We start from the raw sequence: 27,197 nt of genomic DNA, 5'->3' as shown, positions 1-27,197 counted from the left end.
TCATGTATGCTCTCTGAGGACACATGGATGGACCTCAGGGCTTCTGTCCTAGAGGGGCCCTGTCCGGAGTTGGACCCCTCTGCCTATAATCGGGAGTCCTGGTATAAGAGAAGATGCTAGTCAGCCTGACCATCCCCAACCCAGGGAGCAGTCTCACTTCTCCCAACATTTCCCAGAAGCCCCCAGAGCAGCCCTTTTCTAATGGCAGGATGGAAAAGGGGGCACCTTTAAGCAGGCCTTCCTCCAACTCCTGGCTTGGTGGCCCAACCACCAGTCTATGTTGGTTACCTAATCAGACACAGGCAATCAGGTTTTAGTCACTGCCCATTTTTGAGATTCTTGACTTAAAATCACGTTTAAACAAACAAGAGACTAAAATAATTGGATTAACCTGTCAAAAGATTTCACACTGCAGAAAGTGAAGATCTGAGATCAAGTGAATGCTAATAAAAACTAGGCCAGCAGAACCTTGGATGATTTGATACATTAAAACTGGAATTTGGGGGGGGTGGTAGGGAAGGAAAAAGAGGAATGCATTTTTAATATTTATTCTAATATTCACATTTGTGTTTCACTATGAAGTTGTTTTACTGTAGAACAGATTCATTAAAGAGCCAGTTATTCCTGTATGAAATCAAAATAAAAGTGGAAACACATTCTAATCAGGTTTTCCTTCTTTTTAAAAAAGTCAGTATGTAAAATAAAAATAGAAACATTCTTCCTCACGTACTTAAATTGCAGCCAGAGTAATGGGATAACCACTATTTACAGAGTACATCTCTATTTAAACCACTTTTTTCTAAAGGCAACTTCTAAGCTAGTGACCTGGAAAAAGAATAAATGTAAAAAGAGAAAAACACCTCAAGTTAGAGCAATTCAATTCCCTCTATCGCTTTTTATCAGGAATTGAGGAACTCTGCTTTGGCTGGGGCAGTGAGAGCACCCCTGAGGGCAGAAAGTGAGGAGGTGGCTGCCTGCTGGACCTGAAACAGCTTTCTTTTTCCCCAAATTAACCTTGAAGTCTTGCTGTTCCACTTCCAGGTCAGACTCAGTAATTCTTAGGTAACTGTAAACAAACCTAAAGTGAAAGGGCACCTCTGAGATAGCCTCATCCCCCTCAGAGAAAATAACTAAAAGCCATCATGTTGCAAGTATTTTATTCTCCCATCAGCCAACAGTCCCAACTCAAGGCTTTCTTCCTTTTTTACGCAATGACTGTCCTTCTCCAGAGAAAGCAACGAATCTGCCTCCAGCTTCATCCTACGTGTGAAAATAAAATACTGTTTTCAGAAACTCCTTGGGGGTTCAGAATAAAGCCTTCATTCTGTTGACTCACATGCCATCTACCCATTTTCCTCATTTCCACATTATTTATAATAAGAAATGTCTTTGAAATATACATACAAACCATCAAACATAATCTACTGATTTGAGAAACAAAACCACACAATCACAGCTATGCCTCTACCACAGCCTTTATTCTCAGGTTGAATGTATATGCTTTTGCATAAGCATCACATTTTCAATTAAAAAATATAAAATACGCCCCCAAGAGAAAAGTCACCTAACTACACCACCCAAAATTAACATTCCCAGCTACTTTTCTGTATGTTTATATAAACTACTTTCATACTCAATTCTCTCGCCAATGGACTCGCCTGTGCACTCTGTAGGCTACAGAGGTTCCAGCCCATGGCAGGGACGGTCCCCCACCGCTGGGTGTCACTTTCCTACGTGCAGCATTTTAAATCGCTGTGGTGAGCAGCTTCATGTCTCTGCACACAGCTCTGACTTTTTCCTTTAAGTGGATTCCTTGATAAAATGACTGCACATATTTCAAGGCGTTTAATCTATGACCACTGACCAACCCTCAGAAACATTCTATCACGCTATGCTCCCACCAGCAGAAGAGGGCTTGTTTGTCCTGAATCCTTGAAAACAGCAGTTACCTTTTTATGGGCCTGTACTACTCATCAGTTGGAGGCCTACCTACGGACGACTTCACACTCCCCGACTCTCACCTAAGGCAGCTGGGGTACCTCCCACAAGGCCTGTGCAGAGTCTCCATGGTGGATCTGTGTAAACGCACCTCCCGCGGGCTGACCCATTTTCAGCCTTCCTTTCCTGCAGAGCCTACCGTTTGTCCTGCTGCCTGTAACTGTCTGGCATCTCTCCACCGCCCAGACTCAATGACAGCAGGTGTCCCACCAGACCTGTGTGAAGGTGTCTCCCAGCTGCCCTGCCTGTACTGGGCATCCTCCCAGTGCTGCACCTGGCTGTGCGGCTGCACTTCCTGATTTTTACCTTATTCCTTCATTTTAGTAGGGAACTTCCTGAGAAAGGGTGCAAGATGAATGCCTTTTTGTGAAATCCTATGTGTCTGAAAGTATCTTTGTCTACTTTTACATGATTCACTGGCAGGTTGGTTTGTGTTGAACTGATGGAGCTATAGCAACAAAGCACCACAGACTGAGGGCCTCACACAACAGAAATTTATCTTCTCACTCTTCTGGAAGCTAGCGTTCCAAGATCAAGGTGCCCTCAATTTTGGTTTCTTCTAAGGCCTCTCTTCTCGACATGCAGACAGGTGTCTTCTCACTGTGTTCCTGTGGCCACTCCTCTGTGTGTCCAGCTCTCCTCTTCCTGTCAGGGCACCAGCCAGACTGGACTAGGGGTACCCTGATAGCCTCACTTTAACAGAATCACCGCTATAAGGTCGTATCTCCAAAAATAGTCACATTCTGAGGTGCTAAGGGTAAAGGCTTCAACACTGAAATTTGGGAGCGTATGATTTATCCTGTAAGAGTTGGGTACAGAATTTCTAAGATAGTTTCCTCTCAGATTTTAAGGACACTGCTCCACTGTCTCCTAGCTTCCGGTGCCCTATTAAGCCCCTTGAGACTAGGGCCTGCATCAGAATGGCCCTCCCGTGCCATTCTTGATCTGTGGCATTAGTTCCCTCCTTCTGGGAACTTTGAGAATCCTTTCTTGGCTTCGACTTCAGGCTATTTGTATTCACCGGGCCAGACGCTCAGTGAGCCTTCTGATCCGCAAATGTGTGCCCTTCAGTTTGGGGAAACGAGTTCCCTGATGAGTTCTGCCCCTCTGGTTTCTCTAATCTCTTTCATAACCCCTAGGATTTGGATGTTGGCACTGGAAACTTTCCAACTGCAGTCTCTGCCCTGGGGCGAGCTGGCTGGGACATTCCTCAGGCCTCATCAGACTGTCCAGAGAACGTCCCTCAGACTGCAACGAAGAGAGCCTGCCTTCCAGGGTCTGGAAGCCAAGCAGCTGGGGACACCAAGGGTGGCAAACTGTCACTCCTCTTTTAGTCTGGTCCTTCCATCCACTGAGCTGACGGCCCCAGCCTAGGGCCCTGCTAAATCCTTTTCCAGAAGACAAGCCTCCAGCCTTCTTGCATCAGGGAGGTACAACCCCAGTGGGTGAGGGGAGACAGTGTGGTTCTAACTGCTTTGTGGCAGTGGCAGACATCTCTTCTTTACCCCCTGTTCCCAGAGGTGCCCTTCAGAGCTCTACTTTCTAAACTAGACTGCCGCTTGGCTTTCCCCACAGCCAGGTCAGCACGCCGCTGCCAAGCTGCTCTGGGGCTTCCCGCTACTGCTGCAGTCGCCTTCGCTCCTCTCACTGTCTTTACTACCTTCTTACCTTGAACCACAGCTTAGTGGGCTTTCAGGATGGAGCAGAGCTACACACGTGCTCTACTCAGTCCCGTCTCCATCACGTTCCCCCCTGAATACTTCCAGATAAAACAGCCCAGCTGGAGCGCCAGCCTCCCCCTCCCTCCCCAGTGTCTCCGGCAGTCAGGTGACAAGTCAGCCTGGAGGGCATACCCTGCAGAGGTCACTCAGCAAGCTGTGGCCTGGCCCATAGCTGGCAAAGGCCTAGGAGGGGCCTCAAAAGTTGGAGGGTGAGGTCTGCCTGGGGCCCACACCTGTTCCTCCATACCTGGGACTTCCCCAACACCGTGTCAGTTTAAGGAACATTAAGTTAGGAGGGGCTGTCGGGGGGCACGGGGTGTGTAGACAGCTCAGTGGTCTCTATCCCCAACCACCCCAAGGCAGAGGGGAAGGGTTCAGGCGTCAGGAGGGGCTGGGGATAGTCCTGCAGCCCGGAAGCAGCTGGGGACTGGCGTGTCCAGCGGCCCCTCCCACCCAAGGTCCCCAAGAGGTGTGGCCTTAAGGAAAGGAAGTGGTAAAGTGGTGCGTCTCAGGTAATCTGACATCCTGGCTGTCAGAGCCTCTGCTAAAGGCAGGCCCCACGCTGAGTGCCTTATACTTCACCATCAGACCCGGGACAGTCCCATGAGGGAACAGTGGAGTGTGCTGAGACACTTTCCAGCACCCTCCAGGCAGAAGCCCCTCTTTGCCAACCCCTCCTGCCCCGCCTGTAGCCTTCCCCTCCTGCCGCAGGGAACTCCCAGGCTTCGGGGTGCCACTCTCCTCAGGTCTCAGCAGAGGCCACTCTGGAGTGTGGTGGCACACAGGTGGCCATGCCATGATCAGGAGCTCTGCCCCTGGGCTCTCGGTGCCCTGGCCTCCATGTGTCTGTAAAGACGCAATGACAACAGCTGCCTCGTGGGACCGTCCCGGGTCCGATGGTGAAGTGTAAGGCACTCAGCATGGGCCTGGCCCTCGGCAGGGGCTCTGAGAGCCAGCAAGTCACATTACCTGGTGACTGCCATCACTAGGTGGCACCAGGCCAGTGCACACCCCCGCACCACCTCGACAGGACACTCAAGGCCCCCAGGGCAAGGAGAGCCCCAGGAATGGGAGAGAGATGACGGAAATACTGAGACCTCACCAGTCATCACTAGCAAATAAAACTGCTCATTACCAATTAAAAAAACCCACCTCTTCAACCTTTTTGACCAGTGGACGTGAATTTCTGATGAAAGTGATCTTACCAAGTTTAAATTCATAATTGGGAATTCCTCTGTAAAGAAAATAGAAGAGAAATGTTAGTCCCAGGAAAAAATAAAAATTCATTTTTGACAATCCAGAGAGAGGCAAGCAGGACAGCCAAGGGTCCTCTTGGAGACTCCCATGATGTGTACATTGCTGCACCCCACCCTGACCTTGGGCCAGCCCTCTGGTGGTCCCAGCATCCCTCCTGGAGGAAACCAGAAGGCAGCTGGGAGGGGCGGGCAGACGCAGGGCCTGGCCTGCGGTGAGGGCTCTCCTGGCAGCCAGCCTGCCAGCCCCGCAGACCCGGGAGGGCCACACTCACAGCCCTCCTCAGGAGACTGGGCGAACCCCGCCTCCAGCATTCCCCTACTCTCACACACTCAGCAGACTGGGGACACATCTCATTCCTGCCACCTCCATGATAGCCACCAGAGCAAGGGATCTGCTCTGAGGTCCCTGGACCAACAACAGAAACATGTAAGTATAGCAGCTCCTGTCTCCTGTTGGAAGAAGGTTGAAATCACATGACTTAATCAATTACTTGAAATCATAAAACAGCAAGTGGGCACATTACTCAACAGGAACCAGAAAGGTTCCACATAGGAGAGCTGATCAGGTGCCACTTGGGGACAGGTGGAGGCTAACCTGAAGTGGTCCTGGGGAGAGGCTTGGTGAATGGAGGGGAAAGGCATGGACACATGTCCCCTGGAAAACAATGACCCCCGTGAGGCTCCTGCCAAAAAGGGAAGGCAGGGGGCCATTCATCTACCCCACCAGCCTCCCTGATCTGGGCTTGGTCCCCACAGCTCCAGGAAGGCCACCCCCACACCCCAGGACTCTGGTGCAGACTCCCTGGAGGGGGACTAGGCATGGGAAGAAGTACGGCGAGGGCAGACCCACCTTTTAATGTCTCCAGGTTTGATGGGGGAAGGGCTGGGCTCTACACCTTTCTTCTTTCCATCCAGTCTATTCCCAGAGCCGGAGAAGGCCTAGACGGGCAGGCAGGAGAGTGCGTGCACCAGGTCAGGAGCCAGAGACCCCTGCGGCCTGAAGCCCTCACTGCCAGCTGCTGCAGTGTGGACAGCCACACACTGTCCAGCCCTCACGGGACTGCTGTGAGCTGAAAGCAGCCCCCTAGCCCAAGGACAGCCACGCCCCCCCCCCCCCCATGGGCAGCCGCAGTGACAGGGTGGAAGGTCTGGCCCTGGCCTCTGTAGGGCCACCCAGCACAGGGACTTGTGGAAGGGCCAAGGCCTCTGTGGCAACTGGTCAGCCTTCCTGTCCTGCCTCCTCCATCCCTCCCAGCACCCCAGTGCCCTTACACTAGCTGTCTCCACCCGTTGAAGAGAGCCTGGCTGGAAAATCATGTTGCAACTTACTTTCCAACAGCACAGGCAAAAGAAAAGAGAACACGCTCTTAGAGATAAAGCAAATGTGGTAACGCTGGTGAATCTAAATGAAGGACGTGTGTGTGTTATACTATTCTGGCTTTCTGCTAGGTCGGAAATTTTTAAAAAGATGAATACATCAGACTGCCTCACAGAGTTAGGTTTCCAGGAGTGTGACAAGTGCCATGTACTGAGAAAGGGCCAGAGACACGTGTGTATGGACACAAGAGACCCAATCCCTGCTGAGACCCCTGGGCTGCCATGAGGCTGGACAGGGCAGGAACACGGAAGTAAGATGTAGGGCCTGGTACTCACACGGAAGCCCAGCTCTCCAGCATAGCCACTGTGGTCAGCTTCACTTTCCTGACGGGGGAGCGGGGACAAAAAAAATGGGAAATGAGCTTCTCAGCAGGGACACCCCAGCTCCTCTCTTGTGCCTCTCATTGTCACTAATGTCCCCACACCTCAAGAGCTGGGACACACTGTCCCTGGGAGCAGGGCTGGAATAGAAGCAGGGACTGTGGCCATGTGGCCCCAGCAGCGGCCACTCACGGGCCAGCTGTCAGCGCACACCGAGGACACTCCCTCCCTGCGAGGTAAGGGCAGACCATGCGGGGCAGGGAGCAGCGCTGGGCGACGACTTACGGTGGACTCCTCATGCTGGACTTGTCTCTCCGGCTCTTTGTAACCCAGAGGAGCATCAAAGTCCACCTGTGCTCCCAAGATGAAAAATACCATTCTGAGACCTGGGGGCACTTAGGTTTCCTTAGCTTTTCGGTTCTGAATTGAGACAACTGTAGGTTTCCACATGGTTTAAAACGGCACAGAGAGCCTGTGTATAGTCTGCCAGGTCTCCCAACGGTGACATCTCATAGAATGACAGTATTGCCCTTTTAGTATGATCCAGCTGTCCTGTTCACATTTCTCGGCTTTACACTTGCTTCTGTTATGTTAAACCCTCAGTTTTATCACGAGTGAAGGTCAGTGCACCCACCCTGAGGTACTGATTGGCTCCAACATCTGTTATCCTTTTACAGCCACACTCGCCTCTCTCCTGGTCTTCTGCTTCCCTACCTCCTGGCAACCCCTGCTCTGTCCTCCATTTCCAAAGTCTTGCCAATTCCAAGAATTCTATATAAATGGAACCAGACAGAATGTAACCTTCTGGGATTGGCCTTTTCTCTTAGTGTCACTCCCTGGAGCTCCCCTAGGCTGCTGTGGGCACTCGGAGGTCCTTCTCACTCAGAAGTGAGCACACTTACTTAGCATTTGAGAACACCCCCTCCTCGGCAGGTCTGACATGCTGGCAGATACAGCAGTCCCAGAACTGGCACCCACTCTGCCACGACCACTTGCCCTGAGATAGATCACATAGCCAGCAGCCCCTAGATGTTCTGGCCTCATTTTCCCCTCTCACCTAACAGTCCCAGGGGCTGCACAACACCCTCATGGGGCATTGGCCTACCTGAGCCACCAACTGCCCATCTTTCCCTGCCTGAACGCACTGCAAGCAACAAAGCCACTCACGTTCATGTCGCACTCAATGATGGACACAGCCTTGTCAGGCTTGGTTTCCATCACCCGCAGTTCATAGATCTGTGGGGAGAACACAGACATCGATTGGCCGGCTTCACGGCAGCACTGGGGCTGTCCCTGTTCACGTCACCACAGCTCCCGACTTGGCTGCTGCAGACCCATCACTCGCCACCACACCCTTGCCCACCCGCACCTCCTGCTGCAACAGTGGAGCTGTGGGCTGGGCCTCTTTGACGCCTGTTCATCACTCAGCACAGACTGTTCTAAGTGGCTCAAATCAGACAAGGTAGGTATGCTTCAAATTGCAAACAATACTCACAACCTTAATCCCAGAAAGTTCACTTATAGGAATTTATTCTAAGTAAATAATTAAATATCCACAGAGAAAACTGAGAATGTTCACTCCAACACTGCTAATAACAGTGTATACCCCCAAATGCCTATCCATAGATCAGTTAAATCAATATTCATATATATAAACAACCATCACCAGTGGAATACTATTCAGCCAATAAGACATTAAAAACCAGTTATGTTGCTGTGTGTCAAGGCGGATCTCATGTATGTAAAAAACATACATAAGTATGAAGAACAGGAACTAAAAGTGGTGGGATCTACCTTTTCCTGCAGCATTTCAGGCTTCATTTTTGCCTAGAGTATGTCTTGCTTTTACACTGAATAGTCCGAAGAGTCCCACCATTAAGAAAACCCTGCATGTGAGTGGGAGGGACACCAAAGTAAAGTGAGAAGGCTCAATGTGCCCAGTCTGTTTTTACAGGTTTCTTCATTCCTAACAGTCCCAGGGGCTGCACAACACCCTCATGGGGCATTGGCCTACCTGAGCCACCAACTGCCCAACTTTCCCTGCCTGATGTCACTGTATGGATGTACTATCAGTTCTCCAATCAACCCCTGGGCTGCCCCAGTGGCTCTGCTATCACTAACAACGCTGCTATGAAATTCCTATGCATGGCTCCAGGGAGACATGTTTGGGTTTCTTGATAGTAGTTTTCAAACTGCAAGTTACAGCTAATTAGTGGGTTATAAAACTAACAGTAGTGCAAAACTAGAACTAGAAAAGAAAAATACAGCAAGACAGTATAATAAAAATACTAGGATAAACATGTGGTACACATAAATACTTATATGACATTTTGTGTTTTGTGTTATCACACTATGTAAAACTAATTTAAACTGTTTGTAAACATCCAACAAATAAGTAGAGCTTTCAGTTATTTTTATGGGCTTAATATTATTGAATTGTAAATAGAGAACACTTTAATTATAAACAACTCTCTAGACTTGCTCCAGGATTTCAGATGTCCTTCCTAAGCCTCTTATAGAGCGCGTCACTCTGCTTCACACTGCAGGAGCCACCAAGACTTACTTCCCACTTCCAGTGTATTTGGTCGCCCTTCCTTCTGGCAACCCTGTCTTTCCTTCTAAGAAATGTATGGTCCTGAAGCTCGTGTTTTTGAAGTTCCACTGGTAATAAAGTCTCCTGGGTATGGCTGGTCTGAAAATACTGCGATCCGCCCTCCTTCTTTAATGATAGTTGTGGTGACAGTTACTTTCTCTCAGCCTCTGAAGGCGGTCTGCTCTTTTCTGCTACAATGGCTGCTACTCAGAGGCCCCACTATTTGCCATTTTTCCATCAGTATCGTCTTTTCTCTCTACTTACCTCTCTGTACCTGGTATTTGGTATCTGTAACTTCTCATGTTTGATGTGTCACACTTCCTGTAACTATGGGTTGATGGCCCATTCTCAAACATCTCACTTACTATTGCTTCACAACCTCACTGCTCATCCATCGCCTCCTGCTGGGATTTCATGGAGTATGTCTGACTTCCTCAGTATGTCCACCACCTCCCTCTCTTGCTCACTGCCTGGCTTCTCTGTGCAGAATTCTAAGTCATTTCTCCAGATTGAACTTTTCATTTCGTTAATTGTCAGCTGTTGTCTAACTGTGACTGTTTTTCAGATCTTCCTGGTTATTTCTGACAGTCTTCTGTTGAAGCTGCATTTTATGATTCCATTTTTTAAAACTTTTTGAACATTTTATGAATCATTATTTCATATCTGCACCTGAAAATCCCAATACTGATCCCTGGGAGGGTCTAATCTGCTCTTGTCTTCTTCTGGGTGTCTGGTGGTTCTTCTTAGTTCCTGTTTGCTCAGCCGACAGCAATCCCTAACTAAACTGGGAGTGATTTTCCCATGAGGAATTCGGGTTTCCTCTCCTGGGATGAGGACGACACCTGTCCCTGGGTCTTTATTAGTCTCTTTCAGGTCTCAGTTTAATGAGGAAGCCTCTGATTCAGCTCCCACCACAGCACTCACATGGCCGTTTGCTCAGGAAGCCCCGGCTGAAAGATTATGAAAAACTTCTTGTCTTTTGTGAGCAACAATGCATTAATAACCTAGATCTTATCCTGATTTAACTGTGTTTATCAGAAGGACCCTTCAGAGTATCTAGTTTTCCACCTTTCCAAAAGTGGAAGTCCAAACATGCATTTCACTTCCACACATATCTATGTAACTCACCTTCTCTGTCAGTGCAGAAACTTCAGTATTACCTTTTCTCACCAGTTGGGATTGTCAGCATTACTTACTACTTTAAGAACAAAAACATCAAGGCTGCCTATAATTAATTATGAAAGCTTCAAGTATTCAGTTAAGATAGGCAACATCTATAATGTCCCCACAAAGCTAAAGGGAACAAAACTTAGTTTATGAAAAAATACAAAGCCCCAATATTGAAAAGTTAGGCTCCTCAGTAAGAGGCAGCTCAGCAAGAAGGAATGTGTCAGAGGATACACTGGGTCCCCAGAGCGACCTGAGGAGCGCTGGCCTCCTGATCCTGGGGGAGGCACTGGCCGCCCGGTAGGCTCCTGCTCCCGGCTGTGAGGCCACAGCCCCCAAGGGGACAGGAGAGTCTGTGAGGGAGCCAAAAGGGGCCGCAGGGGAAGCCAGACTGGGTCTGTGGTCACTCCTACACACCAGGAGGTCCGCCCTGGCAGCAGTTGGGAGGGCCCATCGCCTCAGGGCACCCTCACTACTGCACTCCAGGCCTGTGGCCCAAGGGGCAGGTCCACCCACTGTCATATCTCCTCTCAAACGTGTTGCCATGGGCAACAGGGAGGTAGATGCCATCCTGAATTCTGTGTCAGTTACACATGAAATGAATGGGAAATGGAGGATGAGAGATGGCACTTCACTTTACACCTATAATGTCTACATCTAGACATCTATGAAGCATGGAATCATGGATGAATGTTAAGTGGCGCTCAGACAGGAAAGATTGTGTCAAGAGGCTCAAGCCCAAAGGAGCTGACAAAGGAAAAGCAAAGCTAAAGAAAACAGGAGGAAGAGGACGTGGGCTCCCATGAGGAGAGGTGACCCCAGGTGTCCTCAGGCAAAGCCAGGCCCTGTCTCCAGAGTGCCCCACCTCATTCCGAGTGCAGTGCAGTGCCTGTCTGTTTCTAAGGGAGCGAATTCCAAGGACAAGAACCCAGGCAGGTTCATTTCTGTGTTCCCACATAGCCCAGCAAAGGGCTTAGCTGGTTATATATCCAGTGAAGACCTTTCTAATGGAGGCAGATCAGCAGCCTCACCGTCATGGTACACAGACATATGACTGATAGCATGAAGCTCACTCAATAAATGCAATCAATCAATTCTCACAACAGAGTTGCTGAATCATTTAGTACAGGGCTTTGTACTAAGTATGAACCCACAAAAATTTTAAAATGCAAACAGTAGGTAGTCATCAACTGATAAAAGCCAGGCATACTCAGCTTAAAAAGAACCCCCATTCCAACACCAGAACGGACACTGCAGGTGTCCCGCACTGAGCTGGTCCCACAGCTGAGACACTCACCTTCTCGTTGTAGTTAATGGCAATCACATCTCCGGTGGTCAGACAGGCAAAGTTTCTCAAAGCATTTTCTAACCTGCAGACACACACTGTCAAGGAAACATGGCAGGATGGGCACCTCAAATGTAAACAAGTCTCCACGAGGGCTCAGACGGGCTCTGTCCTAGATCGATGTCCCAGATCTGTCCCAGATCGATGCGCACCGGGCTGGCCCTGACACACGCTTTGCACAGCACGATGTTGCTCAGCAGTAAGAACGAATGAACTACACTCAGTAACGTGGGGACCCACAGCAGTGCTGAGGGAGAGCACAACAGCAAAGACTGGCCAGGGCCGCATCCCTGGAGCAGCTGAAAGGTGCTGGGATACCTGGGAAAGGGCACAGGGCCTTTTAGGAAGATGGAAACATTCTGGTTATAAGGTGTATACAATGCATTTTATTGTATGCAAATTATACCTCAACAAGCTGATGTAAAAAATCCTATGGGAGCACAGAGACAAAAAGATTAAATGAATCATAATAGATCCCTTCAAAATGTTCTCAAAATTCAAAGATGTTCTCATGTACACTTTTGTTCTTTCAGGCAGTAACCCAATTTAGGGGTATGTTGCAAAATGAGTATTAAAAAAACAAAAATCAAAAAGGAAAAAGTAACCTGTAAACCCTTTTTATAGTGAAAAGTAGTAATAAATTATTAAGAACTGAATAACCACAATGCCCAGGCAAGGAAATAGTGCTGAGTCACATGGAATATTTTAACCATGTCATCTTCAACCAATTTACAGAATTATTTTAAAGAGAAAGGTCAAACACCACATGGCCTCAGAACTCGGCACTGTGACCTGGCATGCCCGGTGAGAACCTCAGAGGGCTAAGGGTGGAGGAGCTGGGCTGTCCAGCCTCCCTTCTGAGCCCGCCGGCCTTCCAGGGTGAGAACAGCTTGGTGAAAAAGGCCTTGTGTGGCACGTTGTTTGCGTCCTTGCTTGAGATGCCACACCACATGGGTGTTCTTCCCTGGACTCCTCTGAGTGAGCCTGTGCAGCAGGGTCCATCCAAGCTGTCGGAACCAGCCCACTCAGCCCCTGAGGGAGGAGACAGTTCCTGTATAGTGGCTCTGAGCTCGGCATTTGCTGCTCCCTGCTTTATCTGGACCATCAGCCAGACCAGGGACACCAACTTGCCTCTAAGCTGATGAACGTGACTCCTCCAGGCACTAACACATTAACTATGTCCACAGAAAGAGCCTCTGAAAGCAATCCAGTGAGTCTGCACCACAATACATGAAAATCCAGAGAGAGGGTCACGAGAGGCTATGGTCAGTGGCAGACCCCAGTCCCGGGCACTGGCAGGCAGGGCTCTGAAGGACAAGCTAACCAGATCTTGCCACAGGACCCCATCTTGCCTGCAGGACAGGGAGCCTCCACTGACTGCTGTGAGCCCAGTGCCCTAAACGCCCACCATGTCCAGACCCAACCCCACAGGGGTCAGCACATCTGTCCAGAGCCAGCAGAGGACGCAGCATAGCTCCCCATGGCCAGGACCTGGCCAGCAGCACCCTGCTCCTGGGAGGGGCTGCAGTTCAGTGCACAGCAGGGAGGGTAGAGGCAGCTTTTTACACTGTCCACCTGCCTGGGTTCAACTGTTTTTTTTCAAGCATGAATTTTTAAAAATAGATAGTGGAGTGACCACCCTAATGATTCACCAAGCCAAATGGGGGCTCCTAAGCTAGAGCTTGATGGTAGCCCCCACACAGCACACCCCTCACCTCCACTGGTCATTCCCTAAATTATAAACACACACGTCTGGTTTACATTCAGAGAACATATCAAAAATCACTAGAACCTAAAACCTTTGCTTTTCTCTTGCTGAGACAGTAAATGTACTAAGCCAATGCTCCCCACAGGTTTGAAGGGAAAAGCCCTCAGTCTGGGTAAAAGGTGAGGTTGTGTGACAAGTTCATGGCTGAGCTGAGCCACCAGGGGCCACGCAGGGTTGGGGGCTTACACACATACTGGCAAACCCCCCCGCACCAGGACACACTGGGCTTCGTGCCAGCTGTCACAGGCAGTACACTCAAAGGAAGGACTCCCCTTTGCCTGCGAGGCAGTGTCTGGGCAGCACCCAGAAGAGACCCCCAGAGCGCCCAGCATGCCCTGGCCTAGGAGCCATGGTGGACCTGCTGATGTACAGTGAAATTCTCAAATCATGACTTCAATCACAAACATGTGGTTCCCAAAGTAGGCGCACACTCAGGAGAGTGCTGGTTGTTTATGGACTGCCAGTACCCCAACCTCTGTCCAGAGCCCTCCTGTCTCAGAAGGATACACTGCTTTGGGGTTGGTGATGTCCAGGAAGTCAGGGCTCTGGGGCTGGAATTTGGAGTATGTGGCCACTTGAAGGTTGACACTCTCCACCTGAACCAGGCCCCCTTCCTCCAACAGCAAGTTCTGCATCATCTAGAGGAAGAAGAGGGCGGTGAGAGGCTCCTGGGGTCAGGAGACCAGTATGAGCAAGCCAGGCAGGCCAGGGTCCCACATTCACAGGGCCTCTTCTTTGGGGACCTGGAAAAGGAGCCTGAGACAAGGGTTTGGGGACAGATAATTTGTGATTTGATGTCAGGAAAGAAAAAAGGAGCTAGTGAATTAAAGACATGGCAGGAAGAAGGCCAATGAGGGGGCTATGGAGGTCAGTCGCTGCAGCACGAGGTCTCTGCCAGCCTCTTAGAGTCTGCGGGCAGGGTAAGAGGGGTGGCATCAGCCGCCAGCTCCCAGCTATGAGGCCCCAACCCCCAGACAGGCCCGCCCTCCAGAGGCAGGGACTCCCCACTCACCCAGTGTGGGAGGTAGCAGATGCCCTCGTCTGCCACAAACTCCAGTACCCCGCAGTGCGTCGTGCGGTCTGAGTTCCTGTTGGTTAGTTTGAAGAGCATGGGGTAGGTAATGTTGAGTCGGCCTGAAGAGAGAGAGGCCAAGGCAAGGCTTCTGTGAAGGAGAGAAACCCTGTTCCCCAGGGGGCTTGCCTGGAGAGCAACCTCCCTGGGGGCCCACCATGGCGCCACACAGCCTGGCCCCCCAGGCAAGCACTCAGACTCATGCAGTGCTTGGCCCCTGGTCCGCCACCACCAGCCGCCACGCTCCCTATGAGAACACAGCACTAGGCCCAGAGGGATTCAGGAACGTCCGGTGACTCAGGCACATACCACCTGCTTATACTTGTGATTTTCTGAATTCTCTATTTTAAAAAGTGATTAAGGAGTGGAGACTGGGATTAAAGAGGGCGGCATGACAGGTGAGACAGAGGCTTCCTCCTAAAACCGCATATCATACGAAAATACAATTAATACAACTACTCCTGAGAGAGCAACAAGAAAGAGGACTGTGCCAGACTGCACACACCTGGAGAAAAGAGCAGACCTCAGGGAACGGGGTAACGTACCAGAGCTGTGGCTCCCGGGACCCGAGCCCCTCCCTCACCCCAGCTCACCAGCAGGAGGAAGAGAAACGGAGCAGGGAGGGAGTGGAAGGCCTGGGACTGCTGAATACCTAGCTCCGGAGATCAAACCTACATTTCATGGTGCTTTCATGATACTCTCATGATTACAGGGTTGGAAAGTTAATACAGAGTTCCTGGAGAGACTGAGATTCCAGCTGCTTGTGGAAAGCAGGGATCCATATCCGGCTGCTCTGGGGCAAAAACTTACACCTGTGTGACCGGCCCACTGGCTCAGGCAGTGGAGACAGGCACAGCAGCCGGGTGGCGGGGAACAGCTCTTTCCTCCCCCCAGGCACCAGTACCGCTCCCCTGTGACCCCTGACATTGCTTCAGGGACTGAGCAGCTCCAGAGTACAGCTTCTGGACACTAGAGGGCGCCATATACAAACATGAAACGCCAAAGGAACCTGGTCCAGAGTAAAATTAATATAACTTCGGAGAAAGATTTAAATGACATGGACCTTACGACTCTTCCTGAAAGGGGGTTCAAAATAAAAATCATCAACATGCTAATGGAGGTACGGAAAGACATCCAAGAACTCAGGAATGAATTCAGATCAGAGATCCAATTGCTGAAGAGCACGATGGAGGGTATTAAAAGCAGGTTGGATACGGTGGAGGAGACAATAAATGAAATAGAAATTAGAGAAGAGGAATACAAAGAAGCTGAGGCACAGAGAGAAGAAAGGATCTCTAAGAATGAAAGAATACTGAGAGAACTGTGTGACCAATCCAAGCAGAACAATATTCGCATTATAGGGATACCAGAAGACGAAGAGAGAGAGAAAGGGATAGAAAGTGTCTTTGAGGAGGTAGTTGCTGAAAACTTCCCCAATCTGGGGAAGGAGATAGTCTCTCAGGCCATGGAGATCCACAGATCTCCCAACACAAGGGACCCAAGGAAGACAACACCAAGATATATAGTAATTAAAATGGCAAAGATCAAGGATAAGGACAGACCATTAAAAGGAGCCAGAGAGAGAAATAAGATCACATACAAAGGAACACCCATCAGGCTATCATCAGACTTCTCAGAAGAAACCTTACAGGCCAGAACGGAGTGGCATGATGCATTTAATGCAATGAAGTAGAAGGGTCTGGAACCAAGATTACTTTATCCGGCAGATTATCATTTAAATTTGAAGGAGAGATTAAACAATTACCAGACAAGCAAAAGCTGAGAGAATTTACCTCCCACAAACCATCTCTACAGTCTATTTTGGAGGGACTGCTATAGATGGAAGTGTTCCTAAGGTTCAATAGCTGTCACCAGAAGTAATAAAACCACAGTAAAGAAAGTAGAACAGCTAATTACTAAGCAAATGCAAAATTAAATTAACAATCCCCAAAGTCAATCAAGGGATAGACAAAGAGTACAGAATATGACACCTAATAAATAAAGAATAGAGGAGGAAGAAAAAGGAGGAGAAAAAGAAAAGAACCCTTAGATTGGGTTTGTAACAGCATATTAAGTGAGTTAAGTTAGACTCTTAGATAGTAAGGAAGTTAACCTTGAACCTTCGGTAACCATGAATCTAAAGTCTGCAATGGCAATAAGTACATACCTATCGATAATTACCCTAAATGTAAATGGACTGAATGCACCAATCAAAAGACATAGAGTCACTGAATGGATAAAAAAACAAGACCCAACTATATGCTGCCTACAAGAGACTCACTTCAAACCCAAAGACATACACAGACTAAAAGTGAAGGGATGGAAAAAGATATTTCATGCAACTAATAGAGAAAAAAAGCAGGAGTTGCAGTACTTGTATCAGACAAAATATACTTCATAACAAAGAAAGTCACAAGAGACAAAGAAGGACATTACATAATGATAAAGGGGTCAATCCAACAAGAAGATATAACCATTATAAATATCTATGCCCCCAACACAGGAGCACCTACATATGTGAAACAAATACTAACTGAATTAAAAGGGGAAATAGAATGCAGTGCATTCATTCTGGGAGACTTCAACACTCCACTCACTCTGAAGGACAGATCAACCAGACAGAAGATAAGTAAGGAGACAGAGGCATTGAACAACACATTAGAACACATGGATCTAACAAACATATACAGAACTCTACACACAAAAGCAGCAAATACACATTCTTCTCAAGTGCATATGGAACATTTTCAATAATAGATCACACACTAGGCCACAAAAAGAGCCTCAGTAAATTCAAAAAGACTGAAATTGTAACAACCAGTTTCTCAGACCACAAAGGTATGAGACTAGAAATAAATTACACAAAGAAAATGAAAAATTCCACAAACACATGGAGGCTTCACAACATGCTCCTAAATAACCGATGGATCAATGACCAAATAAAAACAGAGATCAAGCAATATACGGAGACAAATGACAACAATAATTCAACACTGCAAAATCTGTGGGACTCAGCAAAGGCCATAATAAGAGGAAAGTATATTGCAATACAGGCCTACCTCAGGAAAGAAGAACAATCCCATATAAGCAGTCTAAACTCGCAATTAATGAAACTAGAAAAAGAAGAACAAATGAGGCCCAAAGGCAGTAGAAGGAGGGACATAATAGAGATTAGAGCAGAAATAAATAAAATCAAGAAGAATAAAACAACAGAAAGAATCAATGAAAGCAAGAGCTGCTTCTTCAAGAAAATAAACAAAATAGATAAACCCCTAGCCAGACTTATCAAGAAAAAAAGAGAGTCTACACACACAAACAGAATCAGAAATGAGAAAGGAAAAATCACTACAGACACCACAGAAATACAAAGAATTATTAGAGAATACTATGAAAAATTATATGCTAACAAACTGGATAACCTAGAAGAAATGGACAACTTTCTAGAAAAATACAACCTTCCAAGGCTGACCAAGGAAGAAACAGAAAATCTGAACAGACCAATTACCAGCAACAAAATTGAACTGGTAATCAAAATCCTACCTAAGAACAAAACTCCTGGACTAGATGGCTTCACCTCTGAATTTTATCAAACATTTAGTGAAGACCTAATACCCATCCTCCTTAAAGTTTTCCAAAGAGTAGAAGAGGGAATACTTCCAAACTCATTCTATGAAGTGATTCTATGAAGCCAGCATCACTCTAATACCAAAACCAGGCAAAGTCACCACAAAAAAAGAAAATTACAGACCAATATCCCTAATGAACATAGATGCAAAAATACTCAACAAAATATTAGCAAACTGAATTAAAAAATACATCAGAAAGATCATCTATTATGATCAAGTAGAATTTATTCCAAGGATGCAAGGATGGTACAACATTCAAGAATCCATCAACATCATCCACCACATACACAAAAAGGACAAAAACCACATAATCATCTCCACAGATGCTGAAAAGGCAATTGACAAAATGCAACATCCATTAATGATAAAAACTCTCAACAAAATGGGTATAGAGGGCAAGTACCTCAGCATAATAAATGCCATATATGACAAACCCACAGCCAACATCGTACTTAACAGCGAGAAGCTGAAAGCTTTTCCTTTAAGAGCGGGAACAAGACAAGGATGCCCACTCTCCCCACTTCTATTCAACATAGTACTGGAGGTCCTAGCCACGGCAATCAGACAACACAAAGAAATAAAAGGCATCCAGATTGGCAAGGAAAAAGTCAAACTGTCCCTGTTCGCAGATGACATGATATTGTACATAAAAAACCCTAAAGAATCCACTCCAAAACTACTAGATCTAATACCTGAATTCAGCAAAGTTGCAGGATACAAAATTAATACACAGAAATCTGTGGCATTCCTATACACTAGCAATGAACTAGCAGAGAGAGAAATTAGGAAAACAATTCCATTCACAGTTGCATCAAAAAGAATAAAATATCTAGGAATAGACCTAACCAAGGAGGTAAAAGACCTATGCCCTGAAAACTACAAGACACTCTTGTAGAGAAATTAAAGAAGATACCAATAAATGGAAACTCATCCCATGCTCATGGATAGGAAGAATTAATATTGTCAAAATGGCCATCCTGCCTAAAGCAATCTATAGATTCAATGCAATTCCTATCAAAGTACCAACAGCATTCTTCAATGAACTAGAGAAAATCATCCTAAAATTCATATGGAACCACAAAAGACCTCAAATAGCCAAAGCAATCCTGAGAAGGAAGAATAAAACAGGGGGAATTACGCTCCCTAACTTCAAGCTCTACTACAAAGCCACAGTAATCAAGACAATTTGGTACTGGCACAAGATCAGACCCATAGACCAATGGAACAGACTAGAGAGCCCTGATATAAACCCAACTACATATGGTCAATTAATATATGATAAAGGAGCCATGGATATACAATGGGGAAATGACAGCCACTTCAACAGCTGGTGTTGGCAAAACTGAACAACTACATGAAAGAGAATGAAACTGGATTATTGTTTGACCTCATACACAAAAGTAAACTTGAAATGGATTAAAGACCTGAATGTAAGTCATGAAACCATAAAACTCTTAGAAAACAACATAGGCAAACATCTCCTGAATATAAGCATGAGCAACTTCTTCCTGAATGGATCTCCTCGAGCAAGGGAAACAAAAGCAAAAACGAACTCATAGGACTACATCAAACTAAAAAGTTTCTGTATGGCAAAGGACACCATCAACACAACAAAAAGGCATCAGTATGGGAGAATATATTTGTAAATGACATATCTGACAAGGGGTTAACATCCAAAATATATAAAGAACTCACACGCCTCAACACCCAAAAAGCAAATAACATGATTAACAAATGGGCAGAGGATATGAAGAGATGGTTCTCAAAAGAAGAAATTCAGATGGCCAACAGACACATGAAAAGATGCTCCACATCACTAATCATCAGGGAAATGCAAATTAAAACCACAATGAGATACCACCTCACAGCAGTAAGGATGGCCAGAATCGAAAAGACTAAGAACAACAAATGCTGGTGAGGATGTGGAGAAAGGGGAACCCTCCTACTCTGCTGGTGGGAATGTAAGCTAGTTCAACCATTGTGGAAAGCAATATGGAGGTTCCTCAAAAAACTAAAAACAGAAATACCATTTGACCCAGGAACACCACCCCTTGGAATTTACCCAAAGAATACAACTTCTCAGATTCAAAAAGACATATGTACCCCTATGTTTATCGCAGCACTTTTTACAACAGCCAAGATATGGAAGCGACCTAAGTGTCCATCAGTAGACGAATGGATAAACAAGATGTGGTACATATACACAATGGAATACTATTTGGCCAAAAGAAACAAATCCTTCACCAAAACAAAGTGTTCACCATTTGCAACAACATGGATGGAGCTGGAGGACATTATGCTCAGTGAAATAAGCCAGGCAGAGAAAGACAAGTGCCAAATGATTTCCCTCATTTGTGGAGTATAACAATGAAGCAAAACTGAAGGAACAAAATGGCAGCAGACTCACAGACTCCAAGAAGGGACTAGAGGTTACCAAAGGGGAGGGGTGTGGGAGGGCGGGTGGGGAGGGAGGGAGAAGGGGACTGAGGGGTATTATGTTTAGTACACATGGTGTGGGGGGATCATGGGGAGAACAGTGTATCACAGAGAAGGGACATGGTCTGGCAACTTGCTGCCCTGATGGACAGTGACTGCATTGGGGTGTGGGTGGGACTTGATAATATGGGTAAATGTAGTAACCACATTGTTTTTTCATGTGAAACCTTCATAAGAGTGTATATCAATCATACCTTAAAAAGTGATTATTTAATTTATTCACAAATAATCTAAGTGCCAAACATGTACTGGGCAAAATCCCTGCCTTCAAAGGTTTCTCGTTGGAGAGGTGAGAAAGAACACAAACAAAGGTCCCAGACACAGTGGCTTTGGGGTGGGCAGGGCAGGAGGCAGCGGTCAGGGGGCCTAGGTAGGAAATTTCAGGACAAGAAGCAGCCTGAGCAAAGGTGCAGGGGAAAGGGAGCCTAGCCAGGCTGGGAATGGATGGCAAATAGGCAAGACGGGGCAGGGGACAGGATACCCTAAGGGTGGGACCAGTCTAGCGGTCCTTGAGGTGAGGCGCAGGGTGGGCCGGATCACTTGAATAGGGCTCCTGGCCTGCCGGCCCAAGAGTGCAAGAGGCATCGGACAGGCTGGTCATGTGAGGCAGGACCCAGGAGTGCCAGGCTCTGGGAAGACTGATGTAGCACCAGCATTCACCATATGCCAGGCCCTCAGGTGGCCTTCTAGGCACAGCGAGGTAGGTATTATCATTACCCCTATATCCACAAGGAACTGAGACATACAGGTTTGACAACACGCCCAGCTCCACAGAACCCAGGAGTGGAGATGCCAGGACTCAACACAGGCAGCTGGCCCACCACTGGGCACACCGTGAGGTCCACTTGAGCCTGGCAGTTTAGGCACACTCTGCCCAGCAGCAGGAGGTATAGCAGACTCCTTCTGAGAGCCCCCTAAAAACTCTGGGCTGCAGCTCAGGTAACAAGCTTGGGCAGGAAGCCAGAGCTGGGGAAGCCCCAGGAAGTGCCTCGGCACGGTGGAGGAAGCAGTGAGCATGAATGTCCCTCCACCGCCGAGAGGCATTGAATGCTGGCAGCACACTCGCCAAGAACCCAGAGCCCAGCCCCTCCGTCCCCAGGGCACCCCCAAGCCGTATAATGGCTCTAATTCCCCCCAATGGGGAGTGCAACACTGCAGGTCAAGGCAAACTGCATCAGACCTGAGCCAAGGGTGCAAGACTCTTGCAGCTGGAAAACACCACGTGGTCCTCGATCTGGTGGTTCTTAAACTGCAACTGGTGATTTAGAGAAGCACCTTAGAGTTCCTGGGCCCTCCACACCCGACCTCCTCCAACCTGAAGAGTGACCCTGCTTTTAAATTAGGACTGCCTATAAGATTCCACCTGCGTGAAGTTTTTCCTGTGACCTATAAAGGTTTGAACACTGACCTAAGTAACAGTCCCAATCCAAGTCACTGCGCAGACACTTTTGCCGTGATCACACCTGGAGCTCAGCTCTGTTCCCTCCCCTGTGATGGCAGGGGTTGCCTAGGGGCTGGGAACCTGTGGCTCTGTCCACCCACCAGCTGGCTGAGGCCAGATAAAGGCTCCCCTGGGTGCGGCCTCTGCCGCTGCTGTCCAACAATCCCAACCGCTTCCTTCCGACTGGCATCACGAGGCTGTTTATGCTCACACCACAGGGCTCCATCTAGGAGGGGGTACTCCTGCCACACGAAGGCTCTAATGAGCAGGCACTGTGTGTTCCCATTTAAAGATGAGGACACTGAAGTTCAGAGGCCATGTGACTAGTCCAGAGCCAGGCAAGGCTCAAAGCCCAAGCTGGAGGACACCAGAGCCAGCCACCCTTTTCCACAGCGCGGCCCACATGTACCAGATATGAAATGTGGACCTGGCGGCTGGCAGCCTCCTTGGCCTCCAGAAACACTACCCAAGCGTAAAAGGCCATGACTACACCAGGGGCTGGCGTTGTATCCAGGTGCAGTGGGTGGGGCTTAAGGAATCCAAACACTCCCAGGACATGAACTCAGGGCAAGAGGAAGAACCAGCTTCTCTCACAGCCCACAGGCCATCCTGACCCCAGTTAAGAGGCCGGGCCCACGGGGAGGAGCAACTTCTGGGGCAAACAAAGACTTGGTGTTTGGCGTGCCACACGCATGGATGCCATGGGACAGAGGGGTCAGAAATCCAGGCCTGGAGCTGAGGAAAGACATCTGGGGAGGAGATGAGATCCTTCCACGCAGCCCCCTCTTGGGAGCAGACTGCTGTCCTTTAGGAAAAAGCCCAGCGAGCCCAGCCAACAGCATCAGCTGCCCATCAACGAAAAGCACTGGTACTGGAACCTTCTGGGATCTAAGAAAAGTCGGCAGGTGCAGGGATGGAAAACCACCTTCACAGAGCGGAACCTGGAGCTGAGCATTCCCTGGCCCCCAGCCTGGACAGCTGGCAGCCCCTGGCCAGCACCTCACTGGGGCACTGGTGGCCCAGACTTCCCAGCCCAGCACACACCCTCTCGGGACAATTCCAGACAAGACGTGACGAAGGAGCCTGTGCTGAGTGCCTGAAACCCTTACTTATATGACCTCAGTTTTCAAGTCATAAGGAAAATACTTACTGAGTTGATCGAGGGCCGAGGGTGGCATGATTACTGTGGAAAGAACATTTGAGAAATATTAAGAAAATAAAAAAAGGAGAGAACAATGACGTTCTGTTATATGTTAAAAAAAAGTATTAAATAGGGTTTAGTAGGGGAGCCAGAATCTCATAATGATCTTTCATAGAGTTTTACTTCCTGTAATGTATTTTGGGGACCCAAATGGCTATTAGCCATAACTCTAATCATACTTAGAAACCCCACCCCCCGTAGGCTTGTCGGGGACAAGCAGCCTTTTCACTGACTCGCTTCCGGTTACACATGCACTGAACTGTGGTACCCCCTCCCATCAACAGGCGAGGGACGGTAAGCTGAGGGCAGGAAAGGGTACTATTCAAAATAGAAACAAGCACATACTCTTCCCGCCTTTCTCCACATCTGACCTGTCATTCGGCCCCGCAAGCATGGACACAGAGAAGCAGCGGTACTGCGTGGAGAAGCGGTTCTGGAAGACCCGGGGAATCGGGTGGTCAAACATGTTGAAGGAAAACTAGAAGAAAAGGAATGCTGCGGTTAAAACATAACAAAGGTACGCTTCTTCATGCCAAAAGCCAAATCAGGCCCGAGCAGTTAACGCTGTCAAATGAAGAACAAGATGCACAGAAAGCCTGATGGACTTACAAGAAGACCAGTAAATCTCAACCCATTCTGCCACACCCAGTCTCATCCCTCCCTTCTGGTTTCCACTGTTTTTAGATGGTGTGAGCTTAGTAAAATACAGAACTGGCCATGTTAGCCTGTCTGTAACCTCTGCCAACACCCACCCCCAGTCCCCAACCAGAGATCCTGGTCGCACTCACACACCCCTCAGAGACTGGTCACTGTTGGCCTCACGATATCCTGCACCTCTAGAAACCCTGCTGGGCTGGGTCCTCTGCCCAGAACACTTCTCCTCTTCTCGTTAACATAAAAAACAACTATTTATTGTACACCCACTGCCTGCTGGGATCTGACCTAAGCAAGAGAGAAACAGCACTCGAGGGATGTCTGCTCACTAATGAAACAAGGACAACCTCTGCCTGGCAGAGCCCACATTCCAGACAAGGGAAACAAGCAAAAGAAAATGCCTGCGTGTCTGGCAGTGCGGAAGGCTCCGTGGAAGAGAGAGTAAGGCACAGAGAGCTGCTGGGAATTCTGTTAAACGGGTGGTCAGGAAGGGCTCCGCAGAAACCTGAATGCCAGGAGAGGGGAGTCAGCCCGAAACGGACTGGCATTCCAGGCAGTGCCGCGTTGGCATCCATTCCACTGGCTTCCATGACTATCCTTTCCTTGGTCCAGGAAACTGTCCTGCTCCGTCTGGGGTCCAGACTCGTGCCCCTCCAATGTGCTCACATGTTGTGGTGAACTGTGGTACTCCCTCCCATCTATAAGTAAAGCCAAGACATGGTGCCACCAAAAAAGGTAGATCCCAGCTCTTAATCTGGATTAAATCCATTTAAAGTGGATTACAGTGAGGTTTAGAAAACATGTTACATAGCAATTTGGGGTCTTCTCAAAGAATTCCAATTACTATGACACTTCAAAAAACCAAAAAGGCGGCATATATCCAAAATAATTGAAAGCAGGGTCTTAGATATTTGTACACCCATGTCTACTGAAGTACTATTCACAATAGCCAAGAGGTAGAAACAATCCATCTGTCAATGGACGCATAAATAGATAAACAAAATATGATATATCCATGCATGATGGAACATTATTCAGCTTTAATATAAAAAGAAAATCCTGTCACATGCTTTAACATGTGACTTTAACAAAATGACTTTGGACATTATGCTCAGTGAAAAAAGTCAGACACGAAAAGGCAAATACGGTATGATTCCACTTATATGAGGTCCCTACAGTAATCAGATTTGTAGAGATAGAAAGTAGAATGCTGGGTGCTGGGGCCTGGGGGGTGGGGAATGGTGAGTTATTGTTTAACGGGGACAGAGTTTTGGTTTTATAAGATGAAAAAGGTCTGGAGATCCCATTACACGGTGATGTGAATATACTCAACGCTACTGAACTGCACACTTCGAAATGGTTAAGGTGGTAAACTTTGTTACATTTTTTTTTTTAATCTCACAACAGACTAGTATTTCTTGACTTGACTCCAAATACATGAAACAGAGGGAAAGCCAGCCTCTGATAAGGCAGGTCACCAGCAATTCCAAACCTGGCAGGCTGAATCAGCTGCCTTCCTAAGAGGCAGAAAAGAACCTGCTCCTGCTTAAATCTCAAATGGCTCCTCAGCCTCGAGCTCTGGCATTGCAGTTTCAAGCCTGTCTCTCTTTCTTCTTTTAAGCTGCAGAACTGTTCAACAAAATCTCAGCCAGAAGCCTAAGAGATGAAACACTGATTCTGGATGAAAGAAGACAGAGCAGTGGGGGTCTCCCCGAGCTCCCCAGGCTATATTATATACATACAGCACGTGACAGGCTGAATAATATTCCATTAAATGGACAGACTACATTCTGCTTATCCAGTCATCCACTGCCCAACACGTGGATTCTTCCCACCTCTTGGCTACTTAATATATATTTATATATATTATTCTGATGATAATCACCCCTGCCCCCAAGGCATTGTAGGAATTAAATGGGATAAGGTATAATTGAGGAGCTGTAGGTGTTAAGGAAAATCTGTTGAACTAAAAAATAATCAGCAAATATTAACTACTGCTGTGAATGTTTACTGAATCACTTAATAGCCAAAGGCAGCGTCCCAATGATGTTTCTCTTTGTAACGTGAGAGAGGAAAACGCTCTTTCACGATGGTCTTAATCTGACCCTCGCTACCCCGAGTCCAATGGGGTTTCCTTTAAAATGTTCCTGATACAAAACCCGGCGTATCAGCTAGACCTGTCGGGCAGTCAACGTCTGTTAAGGGGATGAATTTGAGAAAAGTAAGATTCAACACCGACATACGTGGGGTAAAATGTAATGATCATTCCTTGTTTTTACAAAAAAAGGTGACACCGAGGCAATGCTGCACAGCGGTAACGAGACTGAGCAATTTGGCTGCCGCATTTGGCTTCAAATGTGCACTCCTCACTTTTGTGACCCCAAGGAACCTGCACTTGGCTCTCTAACCTCAGGTTTCCCACGGTTAAAGTGATACGATTATCCTTGTCTCCAAAGCACCGCAGGGATCAGAAGAGAGAAGGCGTAACGAGGGGCGGTAGGTTTTAAAGAAAATCTGTGCAACGGAAAAAGCGCTCGTAAATATTAGCTACTCCTGTTGATCTTCCTGAAGCGCTCGAACCGCCGAGGGCACCGCCACACGCGAGGCGGGGCTGAGCCCCCCCAGGCATTCTCCGTGGGGCCCCCGACTCTGCTCCTCTCCCCCAGCACCCTTTCGATTATTTGGTGTTTATGGGAACCTGTTACGTGTCCAGCACTTGCGAGACCCGTGCGGAGACACAAATACGCACAAGGCTCCTTTCTACCCTCAGAGTTCATGTCCATCTGCGAGGAAATGCGAATTACACCCGGATAAGCGGACGCGAGCCGGGCCGCCCGTGGGCCTCGTCCGGCTCTCGCCGGAGCACCCCCGGCCCGGGTGACTCGGCATCTCCGCGACCGTCCCGGCCGCACACCGTGCGTCGGCCTCGAGCCTCGGCCCAGCCCCAGCTCCCGGCCCGCCCGGCCGCGCTCACCATGACGGACACCGCTGCCAGCACACGCCGCTTCGCCCACTGAACGTCTGGGTGGGAGCTCGCGTTCCCTCTCTCCTCACAGCCGCCGCCGCCGCCGCCGCTCCGACGCGCCGGAAGGCTCACCGGAAGTGCCGCGCCTCAGGCCCGGGGGGAGGCGCCCAGGACAGGGCCCGGCTGCAAAAGAGAA

General features: G+C 48.1%; 1 protein-coding gene across 1 annotated transcript; it reads right to left on the bottom strand.

The window, feature by feature from the left end:
* Window positions 1-1,140: 1,140 nt before the first annotated feature.
* On the bottom strand, window positions 1,141-27,160 carry UFD1 (ubiquitin recognition factor in ER associated degradation 1). The gene is made up of 12 exons (XM_057492424.1): window positions 27,011-27,160; window positions 23,728-23,860; window positions 23,332-23,364; window positions 14,559-14,680; window positions 14,054-14,184; window positions 11,731-11,803; window positions 7,841-7,909; window positions 6,959-7,024; window positions 6,629-6,676; window positions 5,826-5,914; window positions 4,872-4,953; window positions 1,141-1,260 (listed from the first exon to the last, which is right to left on the bottom strand). Exons 1-12 carry the CDS (start codon window positions 27,011-27,013, stop codon window positions 1,186-1,188), a joined length of 924 nt encoding a protein of 307 aa, XP_057348407.1. The 5' UTR covers window positions 27,014-27,160; the 3' UTR covers window positions 1,141-1,185.
* Between the last annotated feature and the right edge of the window lie 37 nt (window positions 27,161-27,197).

The sequence above is a fragment of the Manis pentadactyla genome, chromosome 14 (genome assembly GCF_030020395.1).
Source record: "Manis pentadactyla isolate mManPen7 chromosome 14, mManPen7.hap1, whole genome shotgun sequence".
Classification (NCBI taxonomy): Eukaryota; Metazoa; Chordata; class Mammalia; order Pholidota; family Manidae; genus Manis; species Manis pentadactyla.
The sequence above is the reverse complement of the archived record's forward strand: the minus strand, read 5'-3'. Positions and strand labels throughout refer to the sequence as shown.